The sequence below is a fragment of the Stegostoma tigrinum genome, chromosome 1 (assembly GCF_030684315.1).
Source record: "Stegostoma tigrinum isolate sSteTig4 chromosome 1, sSteTig4.hap1, whole genome shotgun sequence".
NCBI classification, from domain to species: domain Eukaryota; kingdom Metazoa; phylum Chordata; class Chondrichthyes; order Orectolobiformes; family Stegostomatidae; genus Stegostoma; species Stegostoma tigrinum.
Genome location: NC_081354.1, coordinates 151,300,529 through 151,318,291, shown reverse-complemented (window position 1 = coordinate 151,318,291; position 17,763 = coordinate 151,300,529). Strand labels below are relative to the sequence as shown.

Below are 17,763 nucleotides of genomic sequence, written 5' to 3'. Positions count from 1 at the left end.
CCCATTGCCCATTTGGACTGGTGTCGACCAGGGCTGTGTCATCACTGCAACACTAATTTTGATTTACCTTGCTGGAATGCTTCACTTCACTGTTGACAAGCTTCCTCCTGGAGTGGATCTAACTTACAGAATCAGCAGGAAATTATTTAACCTCTACTGCCATTCAAACCAAAACCAAAGTCACTTCAACCAGTGTCATCGAGCTGCAGTACACATCTGATGCTTGTGAATGTGCAGTCTCAGAGGATATACTCTGGGCTTTTGTTAGCACCTTTATAGAGGCATATGAGAGCATGGGTCTCACTCTGAATATCCATAAGTTGAAGGTCCTCCACCAACGTGGCCTGGTGTAGTGGAGCAAACACACATGTAACAGGGTCTGTGTGGAGGCCTCAGAGAACATTGACCATTTCCAATACCTCAGGAGTACCCTGTCAGCCAAAACAGCCATCGATGAAGAGATCCAGCACTGTCCCCATAGTGCTAGCACAGCCTTTGGCCACTTGAGGCAAAAGGCATTCCAGAACCAACGCCAAGCTCATGGTTTACAGAGCTGTGGTGGTTGTCGCCTTCCTTTTTGGCTCTGAGATGTGGACTGTCTAGAGCAGACTCCTCAAAGTGCTGGAGCAGTGCCACTAGGTGCTGCAAATCCACTGGGAAGAAAGATGCACCAACACAAACTTCCTCAACCAGGACAACACCCCCAGCATTAAGACACTGACGACCCTTGATCAGCTCTGGTGGGTGGGCATGTTGTCCGTTTGACCAACATGAGAATCCCCAAGCAGGTGCTGTACTCCCAGCTTTGAAATGGCAGGCAAGGCCCAGCTGGCCAGAGGAAGTGCCTCAGTGATACTCTCAGGACCTCTCTGGTGAAGCGCAACATTCCCACTGACACTTTGGAATCACTAGCCCCATACCATCCAAAATGGAGGAGGACCATCCAGGAAGGCAGTGAGCACCTCGCGACTTTCTGTCGGGAAAAAGAAGAAGCCAAACGAAAACAGTGAAAGGAGCGGGCTGCCACATCAATGCCCCCACCTACCTCTTCCTGTGGCCACCTCTACTCCTGGTGTAACTGAGCCTGCGGTAGCCATATCAGTCTGTAGAGCCATGTACAGACTCACCCTGAGAGTGGAAGAGAATCATCTCCATCTGCGAGAGACTGGCAATGAAATGAAAATGAAAAATGACATCACAATACAGCACAAGAACAGACCTTTTGGCCCACCAAGCCTGCACCGATTCCTAATCCTACTAAGACCCACTACTTATTCCCTTGCACTGCATCCACTCTTCTGTTCACCTTTCAGTCATGTGTCTATCGAGACACACCTTAAACATTGTTAAAGCGCCTGCTTCCACTACCTCCATTGACAGGGCATCCAAGCACCCACCGTCCTCTGTGTGAAAGATATTCCCTACACTTCTCCCCTAAACTTTCTCCCTCTCACCTTGCACCTGTATCCCTTGTAATCGACCTTTCCACCCTGGGAAAAAGCATCTGACTGTTCACCCTATCTGTGCCTCTCATAGTTCTGTAGACATCTATAAGGTCGACCCTCAGCCTCCATCTTTCCAGAAAAAACACTCTGAATTTATCCAACCCCTCCTCATAACTAAAGCCATCCAGACCAGGCAACACCTTGCTGAACCTCCTCTGCATCCTCTTCAAAACACCCATGTCCTTCTGGTAGTGTGGCGACCAGAACTGCATGCAATATTCCAAACGTGGCCTAACTAAAGTTATGTGCAGCTATAACATAGATTCGCAACTTATGTCTCAGCTGCCCCAGCCAATGCAGGCAAGTATGCTGTATGCCCTCCCAACCATCTTATCCACTTGCGTGGCCACTTTCAGGGATTTGTGGACCTGTACACTCAGATCCCTCTGTATGTGAATACTTCTAAGGGTTCTGCCATTTATTGTATAATTCAGATCTGAATTTGTTCTTATAAAACATATCACTCCATCTGCCATTCCTCTGCCCAAATCTACATTCTCTCTATCTCCCGCTGTACCATTTGACAATCCTCCTCACTTATCTGCAACCCTGCCTTTTCTGGTGTCATTTACAAACTTAGTAATCAAGCCACCCATATTTTCCTCCAGATATATATTACAAACACCAAAAGTCCCAGCACTGATCAATGCACAATACCTCTCATTACCGATCTCCATTCTGAAAAGCATCACTACTTCCCTTTGTCTTCTCCGACCAAGCCAGTTTTGTATCCATCCAACTAGCACATCCTGGATCCCATGAGACTCTAGCTTCTGTACCAGGGTATCATGAGCTACCTTAGCAAAGGCCTTACTAAAGGCTATGTAGACAACATCCACTGCCCTTCCCTCATCAATCATTCTTGTATCTTCCTCAAAAAACTCAATCAAGTTGGTGAGACATGACATTCCCTTTACAAACCCATGCTGCCTATCACTAACAAGTCCATTCACTTCCAAGTGATCATAAATCATGTCTCTCAGGATCTTCTTCAATAGCTACCTCACCACTGGTGTCAGGCCTACCGGCCTATATATACCTGGAATGTCTCTTTTTCCCTTCTTAAACAAAGCGATAACATTGGCCATTCTCCAGTCCTCTGGAACCATGCCTGAGGCTAAAGAGGGTGCAAAAATAAGGCCCCAGCTACTTCCTCCCTTGCCTCCCACAGTATCCTGGGATAGATCACATCTGGCCCTGGGGGACTTGTCTATCATAAGGCATGTCAAGACACTCGACACTTACTCCTTCAGTATTTTGGCCTGCCCAAGATAATTCACACAACTCTTCTTAACCTCAACATCCCTCACGTTCCTCTCTTTGGTGAATATCAATGTAAAGTGCTTATTAATAATTTTACCTGTTTCCTCTAGCTCAGCACATAACCTCCCACCTTTATCCTTGTGCTGGCCTATTCATTCCCTAGCTGCCTTCTTGCTCCTAACATATGTATAACATGCCTTGGGGTAATGCCTTGACTTTGAGGAAATAGAAACCCTTTCTGTTTATGAAGCCTACTGGCTGAACTGTTTGAGCCTTAATGGCATTAGGCCTGAAGTCAATGACACCCTGTATTTGGGGGAAACCTGATGAACCTCTTTGCTTCACTGCTAGATTATTCAATACTTCACATTGTTATTGGCCACTTTGAATAGTGTATTGATCATCTCCTTGATACACAGATGGCCTATAGACTGTAAGGACTGTAAGATCCTTCGAAAGACACGTTAGTGTAGGGGTGGATAGCAATAGTGAGCTTTAGCTCTGATGGATTTGGGTGTTCAGCAAATCTTAGTTTATGCTGCAATACAGCAGAGAGACCAATGATGGCCTCCCTAGAGATCTATGGTCTCCACTGACACTGTTGCTTAGAAATTTGGAGAAAACTCAGCTCAGACAGTCTGAGATAGACAGAAATTAGGCCAACTTTGTTTAGCGCTTTGTTTAACTTGGCCAAGCACCAAAGCCTCTTAGTCCCAGTGAGCCAAGATAAAATTTGAAATACACAGAAATGCAGTTAATTGCCCTTTCAAGTACCATAATCTAAGCCTGACTGCCTCATTGTCCGAAGAGCAACCTCCATGACTCTCTCAGGCAAAATCCTGAAGCAATGTCAAATCTTTGGTCTTCTAGGCAAAGAAAAAGAAGAGCCCACTATCATTTTACATTCCCCACCCTAAAACCACCAATTCCAAACTCACTCTAAGTGACTGAGTAAACCTGGAGCCCTAGTTCTTATCTCTAACCAGGCAGGTTTTCCTAAATATTAGCAAACACTGTACTCTGAAAGTACAGTGTGGAGCTGGAGGAACACAGCAGGCTAGGCAGCATCAGGGGAGCAGGAACAGGAGCAGTCCTGATGAAGGGTCCAAACCCGAAACATCAACTTTCCTGCTCTCCTGATGCTGCCTGGCCTGCTGTGTTCCTCCAGCTCTCCACACGGTATTCACTCTGACTCCAACATCTGCAGGTCTTGCTATCTCCTTCTCTGAAAGTACTCCTAGGCTGTGAAGAATTTGGAGAAGCTTCTGAAAAATTGATAAAATGTTGTATGAAGGGATTTTCCTTTGCAAAATTGCTTTAAAATATTTTTTCTTTCTGTATTTCAGTCATTATTTCCTTGCAATGATTGATTTTGAAACTGACATTTAGCAGGGCATCAACCCTTTGTCTCCTTGATGCTGATTTGGTATTGGGGACTTGCTGTCATTGCAAATCAGTTTCATGCAGTAAGCACTGAACTAACTCGGACAAATTTGCTTTCAGAAGCGGTGACCATGACAGTGACGTGACAAATGATTATCTAACTGAAAAGATAGTGTGATGTTATATTTGCAGCATGGAAAATTTTCCTGTGAATTTGCCTGTTTGTGAATTGAGCAGATGTTCAGCCAAGTAGCTACAAGGATTTGAATTGTTCATACTCCATTGAATATAACTAATTTCATGCATTTCATGCACAACGTGGAATTATAGATCTGTTGATGAGCCATTTTGATGGTAGTATCAGGACCTAAGGTCAAATGACATCAGAGCCGTTCAAGTGTAAAAGTATATATCTCTGCAGAGGACTGTAGTATGAAGATTTAACTTATCAGCAAAATGCTGAGGACCTGGATATTGCTTGTGCTGTCCCTGCCCCAATTTGGAACTTTTGAGAGAAATTTCTCTTCAAAATGTCTAGAAGATACCAATAAATTTCTAGAGGACCTTCAGTCTGAAACGCCCCAAATGTACGCCTTATTAAGTAAGTACTTTAAATGTATTTCTTCAGCTGTGAAGTACAGTGAAATGTTTTTTAAAAAGCTGATTTCCTATGCAGAAGAGTTTAAAATAGAAATTCCATGTCAAACGACTGCATGGAATAAACTACAACCTCATAAGAGTGGAGAGAAAGTAAACAGAAGGAAGGTGCGTTAAATATTGTATGGAGGAAAAGACACGAACTCAAAGAAATAGACAATAGCAGGGGAGAAACAGAATGGCATGAAAAGAGTATAAAAAGCATAAAAAATAGATGTAAGCCTGGGTTTTCAGAAATTGAGAGTCCTATTTTATTGCGAGTGCCCTCTTGGATGGTTATCTGTGATGGCTGAATGGCAAAGCATAACTTGAATAATTTTGTATTTGTTCACAAGGTTTGACTGATGCTGGCAAGGCAGCCTTTATTCCTATCCCTAATACTTGTGGCATTGTGCCCATCTGACGGAAGCCCTTCCAGCAGTCATCCCTGTGAAGGGGTTGAATTTGAGGGCACCTTCCCTTTGACAAGTACAGTGCTTGTGAAATACATCATCTGTCATGCTCCTGGAAGTAGTCTGCACCAAAAACATGTCTAGTGTAGTATTTCTTAGCCAATGGGGTCGGAATGTGCTAGGGTTCTTTAGAGCTGCAGAAGAGGGTGATTTTGAATCTTTTATTTTTGATAGCTGTTTGGGAGGATGTGTCTGGTACCTATTCACCTTGTTCATTTGTCAATTTTCAGCTTAGAAATTGAATTACATAAGGAGAGGTTGCCCAGAAAAGGCAAAGACCTTGTGGCATAATTTCAAGGAATGGCAGGGGAATTACCCCTAATGTCCTATTAATATGTATCTCTCAACAACATCGCAAAAAATAAATTATCAGTCCTTATCACATTATTTTTATAGGAGTTTGCTGTGCTTACATTGGCTTTCATGTTTCCTGCGTTGTAACTGAATACACTCCAAAAGTACCTAACTGGCCGTAAACAGCTTGAGATATCTTATGGTCATGGAGAGTTCTATATTAATGCAAGTATTTCTTATTTTCTTTTTCCTCAGCCTTCTCTTCTCCAGAGTGTAAAATTTTGACTTCTCCAAGCAATATGTTCATGAGATATAGGAGCAAAATTAGATCATTTGATGTATTGAGTCTGCTCCGACGTTCAATCATGACTGATATGTTTCTCAACCCCATTCTCCTGTCTTCTCCCCATGACCTTTGATCCCCTTAGTAATCAAGAACCTACTTATCTCTGCATTAAATACACTCAAGGACTTAGCTTCCACAACCTTCTGTGGCAATGAGTTCCACAGATTCACCACCCTCCGATTGAAGAAATTCTTTCTCGTCTTAGTTCTGAAGGGTCATACTTTCACTTTGAGGCTTGATCTCGGGACCTAGTTTTTGCTCCTAGTGGAAGCATCTTCTCCATGACCATTCTGTCCAGCCTCTCCATATTTAGTAAATTCCAATGAGAAACTCATCCTTTTAAACTCCAATGAGCATGAATCTGGAGTCTTCAAACTCTTCTCATATGACAAGTACTTCATCCCTGGGATCATTCTCATAAAACTCTTCTGGATACCCTACAAAATCAGCATATTCTCCTTTAGATACAAGGCGCAAAATTGCTCACAAAACTTTAAGTGCCATCTGATCAGAACCTTATACAACCCTAGCAATATATATTTGCTTTTGTATTCTAGCCGTCTTGCAATATTTCCCTGTAGTCAGATATCTTAAAATAAATATTATCTAATTAGGTGTCTTTTTGGCACTGTCATGTACGCCTTGAGATCTTTGTTGGTACACAGTGAACAAAATTGCCCACAATCCTCCAGGAATTGCTTTCCCACTGTTTTGAACAAAACTCCTATCTGATTTTTTATGCTATTCTACTCAGCTACAGGAATTATATTTGAAGTGTTTTTCTCTGACTTGAAAACAGTATGAGTTGTTCAAAATGCACTTAGGAGAAGTGCTAGCTGGTATGAGTTATTATTCAGCTCCTCAGCCCACACAGAGCTACACTTTATGAAGCTTCAGCCAGCAGATCAGTCCTTCTATTGTAAGATGTGGTTTCCTGTTCATTATATTCATGTTATATATATTTAGGCTAATTAATACACTCTGAATTATTTAATGTGTAAAAATGTCCTTATCAATGCATAATAAAGATATTTTCTTTCTTGGGAAATTCAGTGTATGATTCCATCGGAAAAGAAGGCAGCAATATTCTCCATGGAAATATCGATCAACTGGGGTCCTACAGTGAGTGTACCTCAGCTCAAAATCCTTCTGGAAAGTTTAGTGGACAATATTGTAAACTGGCAATTCAACAGGTATATCACTGTCAATTAAACAAACATTGCTTGCTCGTTGAACTGATCTTTGAATAACATTTTGTTGTTTTTAATAGGGCAAGATTGACTATAGTGTTGCTATTTGTGTTCCCAGTTCTTGTAAGAACGAAGACATAATGATGCTTGAATGGCTTGGTAAGGATGGCTGTATCTTATTGTACACATGCACAGCATTCATTGCCACTTGCTGTCAGTGGAGATATTTATTCGATCTTAGCTTGGCTCCATTCTGCATTCATTGGAGAACACTCCTTCATAGAGAAGGGAGGCAGGACCAAATCTGACCTATTAAAATATAATCTTTGCTAGGTCACTAGAAATTGCATTGAAAACACCATAAAATGTGTTCTTTATGATAAATGTAGTTCAAAACTAATCCCATTATTTGGAACAAATCAAATAGAGGAACATAAACTAATTGTCCCCTCCTGATATGTGAGCTAACATAATTGTTCGTATTTTGTTCATGATTCAATTCATTTTATTCCACCTCCAATCTCCTCATAAAACTGTTTGTTTATATTGGAGTGTACCATTCCAGTTGAAAGACCATAAACCAAAATAACCACATTTACTAAACAGTACCCAAATGAATTTGACAACCAGGTTTACTTTTGTAATTTATTTTATCATGAATCAAAAACAAAACAAATAAAACATGAAATAAAGAGCAAATGATACTTCAAATAAAAGGTATATTTTACTTTATGAAACTCAATGGGGATATGAGTTGTGAGGATTATGCAAAGGGACTTCAAGGGAATTTGGATAGGTTGCGTGAATGGTCAAGTGTGTGGCTGATAGAATATAACATGGTTATAATATAATTTATGAGATTATCCCCTTTGATAAGAGGAGAGAAGGTTGAGAGCACTGTATCTGTTAAACAGTGAGAGACTGGAAGGTGCTGATGTTGAAAGGGACCCTAGATGCCCTTGATCATAAGTCATTGCAAATCAGCATACAGCTGCAGCAAGCAATTCAGAAGTCAACTGATACGCTTGTCTTTTTTGAAAGAGGATTTAAGTACAGCAGAAAAAAAAGTTTAGTTTGAGCAAGAGAGAATATTGGCGAGACTGCACCTGCAGCATTGTATGTAGCTCTGGTCCTGGTGTTTAAGGAAGGATATGCTTGCTATAGAAGGACTGCAGGGGAGCTTTACCAGGTTGATTCCGGAGGTGGTATGCATGCCCTACGAGGAGATAATGGGGAGTCTAGATCTGTATTCTCTGAGGTTTAGAAGATTGAGATTTGAACTCATAGATGTTTACAAACATTTTAAAAGACTAGAATGTAGAAAGGCCAGACAGAATCTTACAAGGGTCTGAGTGATGTGGGATATTATGAAGATGTGTAGCAAAATTGGATAAGAAGCCTCGTGAGGCCCAAATCTACTTCAGGAATAGCTTACATCATCCTTGATGCTTTTCACAAGCAGCATGGCAAGATTTTCATTCGGCAACATGTTACCAATTGATGGTGATTATTGCTTATTCAGTGCCATGGTGACAGGTCAACTCCTCTCATTAATATTCAGTCTCCTTTGTTACCAAACTCATTAAACAGACTAAACGTGAAATGGAAACCAGACCTGGTCTGTATGTGTATGTATCTGAATGTATCTGATGATACATTCAGCTCTCTGCCTAATCTGAAGGACCTCCATGTTACCTACAATCAAACTAAAGCCCAGAGCACAATTCAGCTGCATGCAGCCTTCTCCAACAGACATCAGCATGTTGTATCTTACAATATGTCATGATCATGCTAGCACCTTTCTGATGCGGTAGTACACTCTGGAAGCACAGACTTACGTAGCAGAGTTTGCACCAACAATTAGCACTGCAGGAAGGACACTTTGTGCACTAGCATCTAGCTCACAGATTGGACTAGGTTGCATCTCAGAGCTGCTAACTTGCTCTCTTATCACTCACCTTACGCATGGCGTTTACCTGCAAACTCCGAGCAGCTAGCTTACTCTCTTAACAACTGCTCACTTAATGCTTACCTGCATGCTTAGACCATCCTTGACTGCCTTACCTTGCTTGCTTTGTTAATTAGTGCAGACACACAACTAAGTAGCTAGCACAACCTGCTCCCTGTGCCAGCATCTTACGCAGCAAACACACTGCATGTGCATCAAGCAAACAGTCATGAAGTCCATGGAGGTACCTGCCAGTCAAGAGTTCCTGGCACAGTAAGGCAAGGGCAGCTACCTATACAGATCATGGGAATTGGCCACACTCAGACATTTGGATGGAGAGTTCTCCTTTAGATGATCTGTGCCCCTTTGGCTTGGGGCATAAGTCATGGTTAGTCCTTTGGTTCCAGAGCTGCCAGTTGCAGGGAAAGGTAATGCTTAGGTGCCAGTCATGTCTTGCCCAGGACCAGCTGGTCATGTTGGTCAAAGGGTTGGCCACAGTCAGTTCATCAGGTCCAGCCAGAGAAAATAAAATGGAAAGGGAAAAGGGTGTTGTGGTAGGGGGAGGCAAGGCTGGTCATTGCCATTGGACTGAGCTTTTACAGTTTGGTCTCTGGCACTGGGTTTTTCGGTCTCTGAGGAAGGGAGCAGTATAATTTTGAAGGGGGAAAGTTTCAGGATCTTCAAGAAAGACATGGCAAAACATGGCTGGCAAGGGTGTAATGCCCTGGGAAGCAGAAGAATGGTCAGCAGTGCGGTAAGAATGTCAATGACCTTTTCTGTTTACCATCAATGAGCAGGGCAGCTTCAGAATGCCAGTGTTCATCAGGGTGCACAGCAGCTTTTTAAAGATGGCATGGAATCAAAGGGTGCCAGTCTTCTGACAGATATCCACTGAATGGCAAGCTGTTCTGCGAATGGTGCATGGTAAGATGGGGCAGAAATCAAATGTGGTAGATGCCATAGGAGGTGGGTAAGTAGTTGATGAGATGGCCTTAGCAAGATTTGTGCAGTAAGGCCACTAGGCTTCTCAGAAGAAAGCCCTCAAAAATCCAATGCAACTTGGATTTAGCCAGCACAATGTAAGATTCAGCCCAATGTTTCTATTGACTATGGGATCTGCAATCAGGCATGCAGTCTCAGAAAAAAAAGACAATCCATTTAGTTTTGAGATGAGGAAGAAGTTCAAGAGAGAGATTGATAAATTTTCAGTTACCAATAACTGAATGGGACAAAAATAATGTTCAAGGGCATTGAAGTAAATGCTCAGCCATGATCTAGAATGCCAGGATGGGAACAATCGGTTGAATGTTCTCCTGCTGTTCCTTGTAATCAACTTCTCTGTTCCCTATAATCAACACAAGTCCTTACCAAAGATTCTTAAAAACAATTACAGAATTCATGATGTTCCTTACTGCTGATGGGTCAAAGGTCATCATATGCTGAATTCAGCTCATTCTGTTTCCATAGTGAATAAGGCAAAGTGAATACGAGATGTCATGAGAATTTCAGGCTCCTCCAGCTGCACATTATTACTGACTGCTCGTAAACTAGTTTCCCAAGATGTATCACAACTTCAGCGTCTGATTATACTTGGCATATCATTTAGGGGAATCCCAGTATCCTGGCAGCAGTTGTGGTTTGTGGTACCTCCATTCTGCAACAGTCTACTATGCCAGCAACTGTTGAATCATTACAACTAGCCAGACAGCAGCTACTGAACAACCAGGCTAATTTTTTGACTAGATCAAATATGAGTTTGGTTTGTTAACCATGAACATTTAGTTGTAGATTTGGACTATTGTTAATATTATTACTGTTCCAATTACTGTTTCAAGTACAAATGTGGACAATAGGAGTTGGTGTTAATTTATGACTTTTATTAATCTGCATAGAGTCAAATCTATGTTTCTATTTTTAAACAATAAACCTTTAGCTTTGTTTTCTACTTTCAGGTTTTTTCAAGTACCAGAACATGTCTTTCATATCTCCTTCTCCAGTTTTTTCATTCCTTGTGACTAACAATACATACAGAGTGAAAAACGTGTTTTGCCAAAATAACGTTCCTAATGTTGATGTCTTTGTCAGTGTTTGCATGTACGTATTACACATACATAGTATCGAATGGCTTAGTATTACACTTCCATATTTTCCATGGAGAATGTCTCATAAAATCTTTTTTTTTAAAACAGGTTTGTTGTTATCCTTTTCGTTATCATGACCATATCTGGGACGATTTTTATTACAATAAAAGATTGGAAGAGAAAATCAGTTGGTAACAAACTGAAGGACAGCTTAAGTTTAGCTCACAAGCACTATGGGACAGTTTCATTTTATAAAATAAATGGTCAGCAATTACAAGCAAATAACCCAAAATCCAAGTTTGATTCACCAGAACATAATCCAATGGAAACAACAGAAAATAATAATGGAGTAGGTAAGATGTATTTAACTTTATAGTAATGTATTGATGAAATAGATCTTATGTTATAATTTAATGCAATTTTTAAAAAAATTCTTTCATAGATATGAGTGTCACTAGCAAGGACAGTATCTGTTTTCCTTATTGAGCTTAAATTTATGGTATGAAACTACCTTACTACATTAATAGATAGTACAAAGTTGGCATGTGGTCACATGGATGGTTGTTATGCCATATTTGTGGCTGAAATGGATTATTGGGCAGAACAGAGATTTTGCTGTATGTATGTACCTGGATGTACTTACAAGAATACTTCACTTCCAATCAATAACTGCAAATTTCACTTGTATTTGGTAAATAAGCTACACACAGTTAAGCAGGGATCAGATTAGAAATCATAGGATATTTTCCCTTTGATGATCAAATGCAAAACCAGTATTGCAGATTGGCTGCACTTGAGAGAAACTGTTTGATTTTTAGTGGATTACCAGAAATAAACTGTCTGATTTGCAATGGTTCACTTGAAAGAAAATGACTGATTTTCAGTGGATCACTTGAAAGAAACTACCTGATTTTCAGAGTCATAGAGATATGCAGCATGGAAACAGAGCCTTTGGCCCAACTTGTCCATATTGACCAGATCTCCTATCTAAATTTAGTCCCATTTGCCAGCATTTGGCCTGTATCCCTCTAAATCCTTCCTATTCATATCTCCATCCAGATGCCTTTAAAAATGTTGTAATCACATCAGCCTCCACCACTTCCTCTGGTAGCTCATTCCGTACATGCACCACCCTCTGCGTGAGAAAGTTGCCTCTTAGGCCCCCTTAATATCTTTCTCCTCTCACCTTAAACCTATGTCCTTTAGTTTTGGACATCTCCACCTCAGGGAAAATACCTTGACTATTTACCTTACCCATGCTCCTCATGATTTTATAAAACTCTGTAATATCACTCCTTAGCCACCAATGTTCCAGGGAAAATAGCCCCAGCCAATTCAGTCTCTCCTCATATCTCAAACACTCCAACCCTAACAACATCCCCGTAAATCTTTTCCGATCCCTTTCCAGTTTCACAACATCGTTCCTATAGGACAGAGACGAGAACTGTGGGTAATATTCCAGAATTGGTTGAACCTATGTCCTGTACAGTTTTAACGCCCAACTCCTATATTCCTGCACTGATCAATACAGTCAAGCACACTGAACATCTCTTTACTATCATATCTACCTGTCGCTCAACTTTCAAGGAACTTAGAACCTGTACCCCTTGAGAGAAACTACATGATTTTCAGTGGAACATTTGGAAGAAACTGCCTGAATTTCAGTGGATCACTTGAAAGAAATTGTTTGATTTTCAGAAACTCTCATAAGCTAGTTAAAGGCTATGCCAATTTTACACTATAACAGCAAGTTGAGAATGCCCCAAAGTCATAATGTTGTTAAGTTAAAATGACTTTAGTCACTGCTGTAGTAAATTTGGTTAACACATAGTTCTGGGTATTTAATTATTCTCTTCCTAAATTGTTACATTAGCATTGTCTTCTGTAATCCAGCATTATAAGCAAATCTGTGAGAGGTATCATCTATGCTACTTATGATTGAGTCTTTAAAACATTATTAGTAAAAGGAATATTATCCTTAATGTGATACTATGAGTATATCAGACCCTGAAGGCATTATCACATAATTATTTTATCGTACAGAGTAAGCCATCTGACCATGGAACTGGATTTTCACAGATTTGGGGAAAACTCTGCAGATCTTTAAAAATAATAAACAGGATTCAATTCCTGGCACCCCCAATTTTCAACATAACTAACCCACTCCCTATCAACATAACCTGGCCAACTCCTCTGCAGGGATAGGCACCACTTATAGCACTCTAATTTTCTTAGAATTGGATCAGGTTTTAAAGCAGGTGTGGTTCACAGCACCTCAGAGGTGATTATCTGGATGATGAAAATTTTGTAAAGTAAGCTCAAAAAACTTTACCGATTCCCCCTCCACCCCCAAGCCAAACTTTGACCTTTTGCAAACCACCATGCTGACCTCATGCCCTCCATAATAACATATGGAGGTAGATACAGGGGAGGCATCAGAGATGGGTTCTTTACTCAGAGAGTGGTAGGGGCATGGAGTGCATTGCAGGAGAGGGTAGTGGAGTCGGCCTCATTAGGGTCATTTAAGCGGCTATTGGATTGGCATATTGATGATAGTATAAGGTAGGAGTAGAGATTAGATAGACCTTAGGATTAGGGTAAACGTTTGACAAAACATTGTGGACCGAAGGGCCTGTACTGTGCTGTACTATTCTATGTTCTATGGTACTTCGATCGCCATTCATTTAGTTTACACTCTGTTCAGTGGAGTTGATGGCAGTGAAGACCCTGGTTCCGCTCTACAGGCAATGTTTCGCATCCACAAGTGCATCTTGAACCTTTTGGGGTTGGGCCCTTATTCTTCTCTTCTTCCTCCTTCTTAACCTTGGTAATACTTGTATAGCTTTGGGGGTAATTTGATCATGGAAGTACCGGCCTGTAAAGAATGATTAGGAATGAGATGCCTATTTCTACTTGAGATCTTGACACAGTTAAGCTACCTTTTGGGCCCCTACCAGGTTGCTCATATCTTGAATGAAAGCTTCCCTGCAGCCATGGTAAGATACATCCTCTATGACCTCTGAATGGTTTCCTTCTTCTTCATTCTGTCACATGAAATACAATTGGAACTTTTGAAGCCTTGGTGTTTACTTTATCTTCAATGCATTAGCACAACCTGACTCTTTGTTACCTTTGTTATCCTTTCTGATACAGCCCTTCAAACATAGGATTGACAGCATACCTTAATGGGTTCATCTCCATGTCCTTAACTTGCAGATAAACGTGTCTTGGAATGCTCCTGCACAGCTGAACATGGAATAGCCCCTGCCATCACCATCACCTCAGGTGGTGAGTCTTAGACGCCTTTCTTCTCAGAGCTAAATGAATCACAGCACAAGGTTGAGGCATTGATGTTAGGAATTGATAAAGCTTAATCTCCTTCGTTCTGCAGAGTAATTCACTTCAGTGCTAAGGCTGTAAGGGAGTGCTGGAGCCATACTATTTTTTAGTTTTTGTTTTGAATCCCTCTGAAGGGCAGGATCTCAGGCCCGTCCAATTTGTCCTGCACATTCTCTGTGAAGCCATCTTTTTGCATGACAGTTTTAGAAGGAGATGATGCATGTATGTCTCACTGCTGTAGGTAGAATGCTGTGAAACTTGAAAGGGTTTGGAAAAGATTTACTAGAATGTTGCCAGGGCCGAAGGGTTTGAGCTGTAGGATGAGGCTGAAAAGACTGGGTCTGGTCTCCCTGCAGCAGTGGACGTTGAGGGGTGGCCAGATAGAAGTTTATAAAATCATGAGGGACAAAGATAGGGTTAATAGCCAAGCTTTTTTTCCCCAGGATAGGGGATTCCAAACGCAGTCATAGGTTTAAAGTGAGAGGGAATTGTTTGAAATGGACCTAAGGGATGACCTTATCATGCAGAGGTGGTGCGTGTATGGAATGAGCTGCCAAAGGAAGTGGTGGAGGCTGGTACAATTACAACATTTAAAAGGCATCTGGACGGGTATATGAATACAAGGGTTTAGAGGGATATGGGCCAAATGCTGGGAAATTGGACTGGATTAATTTTGGATCAGAGATAATGGGAACTGCAGATGCTGGAGAATCCGAGATAGCAAAGTGTGGGGCTGGATGAACACAACAGGTCGAGCAGCATCTTAGGAGCACAAAAGCTGATGTTTCAGGCCTAGACCTTTCATCAGAAAACGATTAATTTTGGATATCTGGCCAGCATTGGCAAGTAGGACTGAAGGCCCTGTTTCCATGCCGTACATCTCTCTGACCCTTTGACTCCAAATATTTAATCTAATTTATTCAGCCTTCATCCATTGACCATGACTACACTTTTCTGCAATCCCTGTTGATCAACTTCTTACTATTCCCCATGGCTATTGGCCTTTTCACTATCAGGCTTCATATATCTGCTCTTCCTCCTGATCCCACTTCCATCCACAACTCCACGCCCAGCCTTAGCCTTACACCACCTTTTACTTATTCACCTATTCTTTGTCCTCCTCCAATGCACCTGATTACTCCATTGTGTTTCCCACCATAAATATGCAACTCCTACACTTCCTTGAACAAAAACAGAAATTGCGGGAGAAACTCAGCAGGTCTGGCTGCATCATGACAGTTCTGAAGAAGGGTCACTGGACTCAACATGTTAACTCCATTTTTCGCTTTGCACCTGACTCACTGAGCTTCTTCATTTCAGTTTTTGTTTCAGATTTCCAGCATCAACAGTTCTTTGCTTTCTTCTCTGCTCTCTTGTCCGCATCACCCAGAGCACTGTAATTCTCCCCTCTGCATCCCTGTTTTCCCCTTCCATTCCCCAGGATCCTTCCAGTCCCCCTCACAGTCACACACTGAGTTTAATTTTACTGTTATTTTCCTATCTAACCCACTTTTGTGTGAAGCTTTTGAATTAAGCATCCTTTTGAATTAAACCTCATCTGGGATTAAGCTCCACTTGCCTGCCCCAGTCAGTTTTTCTGGCATTGTGGTTCCTTCACTGGAATAGGTTTGTTGCCAGAGTCATCTTCAAACTTCCCAATCAAAGTGTTAAAAAACGACAAGCAAGACTGCATATGACTGAGGCTTCTCATGTGTTGATTGATCTAGTCAGCTTTCAATCTTACAGTGGATGTACTTGGGCAAAAAATGCTTGGTTATGAAGGAACCATGTTACGGAATAAGTTTGTAATCACAATGGCTTGGAAGGTGACGTTTACGCAGCCATGCACAGGCATAGTATATTTTATATATGGTTGGTTTTATGAGCACATCTTCTGTTTTTGGGGAACAAGATTGTGCCTGTGAATGGAATCCACTCAGAGTGAGGTGTTAATATGTAATGATGGAAAGTCAATGAGTGCAAAAGATATTCTTGATTGTGAAAGTTAGGAAAGCCAACAAGCCTGAAAGGTTCTGAGAATTTAGTAACAAAACTTTATTGCATCATTCAGAAACAAATACTTTGCCTCCCTCCAATGAAATTCCTCCACATGCCTTTGCAAATGCTTTGTGTGAACTCTTAGTCCATAAGATATAGGAGCAGCTAAGGTGATTCAGCCTGATCGAGTTTGCTCTAACGTTCCATCAAGGTTGATATCTTTCTCAACTCTATTCTCCCCATAACCCTTAATCCCCTAACTAATCAAAAACGATCTATCACTGTCTTCTGGCCCGTCAATGACTTGGCCTTCTCATTCTTCAGCGACAATGAATTACTCAGATTCACCATCTTGTGACTGAAGAAATTCCTCCTCATTTTAGTCTTGTCCCCTATCTATCATGGTGGCTCGCTTGTTAGCACTACAGCCTCACAGCGCCAGGGATCCGGCTTAGATTCCAGCCTCGGCTAACTGTCTGTGCGGAGTTTGCACGTTCTCCCCATGTCTGCGTGGGTTTCCTCCAGGTGCTCCGGTTTCCTCCCACAGTCCAAAGATGTGCAGGTTAGGTGGATTGGCCTTGCTAAATTGCCTGTAGTGTTCAGGAGTGTGTGGGCTATAGGGGGATGGGTCTGAGTGGGATGCTGCAAGGAGTGGTATGGACTTGTTGAGTGGAAGGTCCTTTTTCCACACTGTAGGGAATCTAATCTAATCTAATCTATCAATTTCAGATTTATTAACCTAATTTAAATTCAACCAGCTGCTGCGGTGGAATATGTGCCCAAAACATAAATCTTATGTCTGGATTGCTAATCCTGAAACATCAACACTATGCCACCATCTTTATCTTGTTTCAATTGTCAATAAGTGTTGATTATTTAACAAATAGTTTCAGGAGAAAAAACTAATAATAAAGTCATGTTTTATCTTGGATATCCCAGTTTCAACAAGCTAATGGATGTTTGGTCAACTCTTACATTCCATAATCTCTCAAAATCCTAAACATAAAAAGTATGTTTTTAAAACACAAAGTTTTACCTCTGAAATGTATAAATTATGCAATGAAATATCTGCAACACATTACAAGCTTTCCTTACCTTGCTGTGTCATTTTTTAATTTGGTATTGTCTTAACATTGGCAAATGATCCTAACTGAGTTAAAATGACTTAATTTTTCTTGAAACAGCAAAGGCTTTAGATTACAAATGAACACAGAAAATGTTGGGAACTGCTCATCGTGTCAGGAAACATCTTTGGAGCAAGAAGCAATTAACTTTAACATTTCAGTTCACTAATCCTGAACAACAAC

At 41.1% G+C, this 17,763-nt stretch overlaps 1 protein-coding gene across 1 annotated transcript in view; it reads left to right on the top strand.

Moving 5' to 3' along the window:
• The first annotated feature begins 4,567 nt into the window (after positions 1-4,567).
• The window catches only part of oacyl (O-acyltransferase like), a 58,971-nt gene continuing 45,775 nt past the window's right edge, over positions 4,568-17,763 (top strand). The window contains exons 1-6 of the mRNA XM_048540047.2: positions 4,568-4,752; positions 6,954-7,093; positions 7,171-7,249; positions 10,991-11,132; positions 11,228-11,472; positions 14,336-14,407. Of these exons, the coding sequence (XP_048396004.1) occupies positions 4,608-4,752; positions 6,954-7,093; positions 7,171-7,249; positions 10,991-11,132; positions 11,228-11,472; positions 14,336-14,407 (823 nt within the window). The 5' untranslated portion in view covers positions 4,568-4,607. The remainder of the gene's footprint in view (positions 4,753-6,953; positions 7,094-7,170; positions 7,250-10,990; positions 11,133-11,227; positions 11,473-14,335; positions 14,408-17,763) is intronic.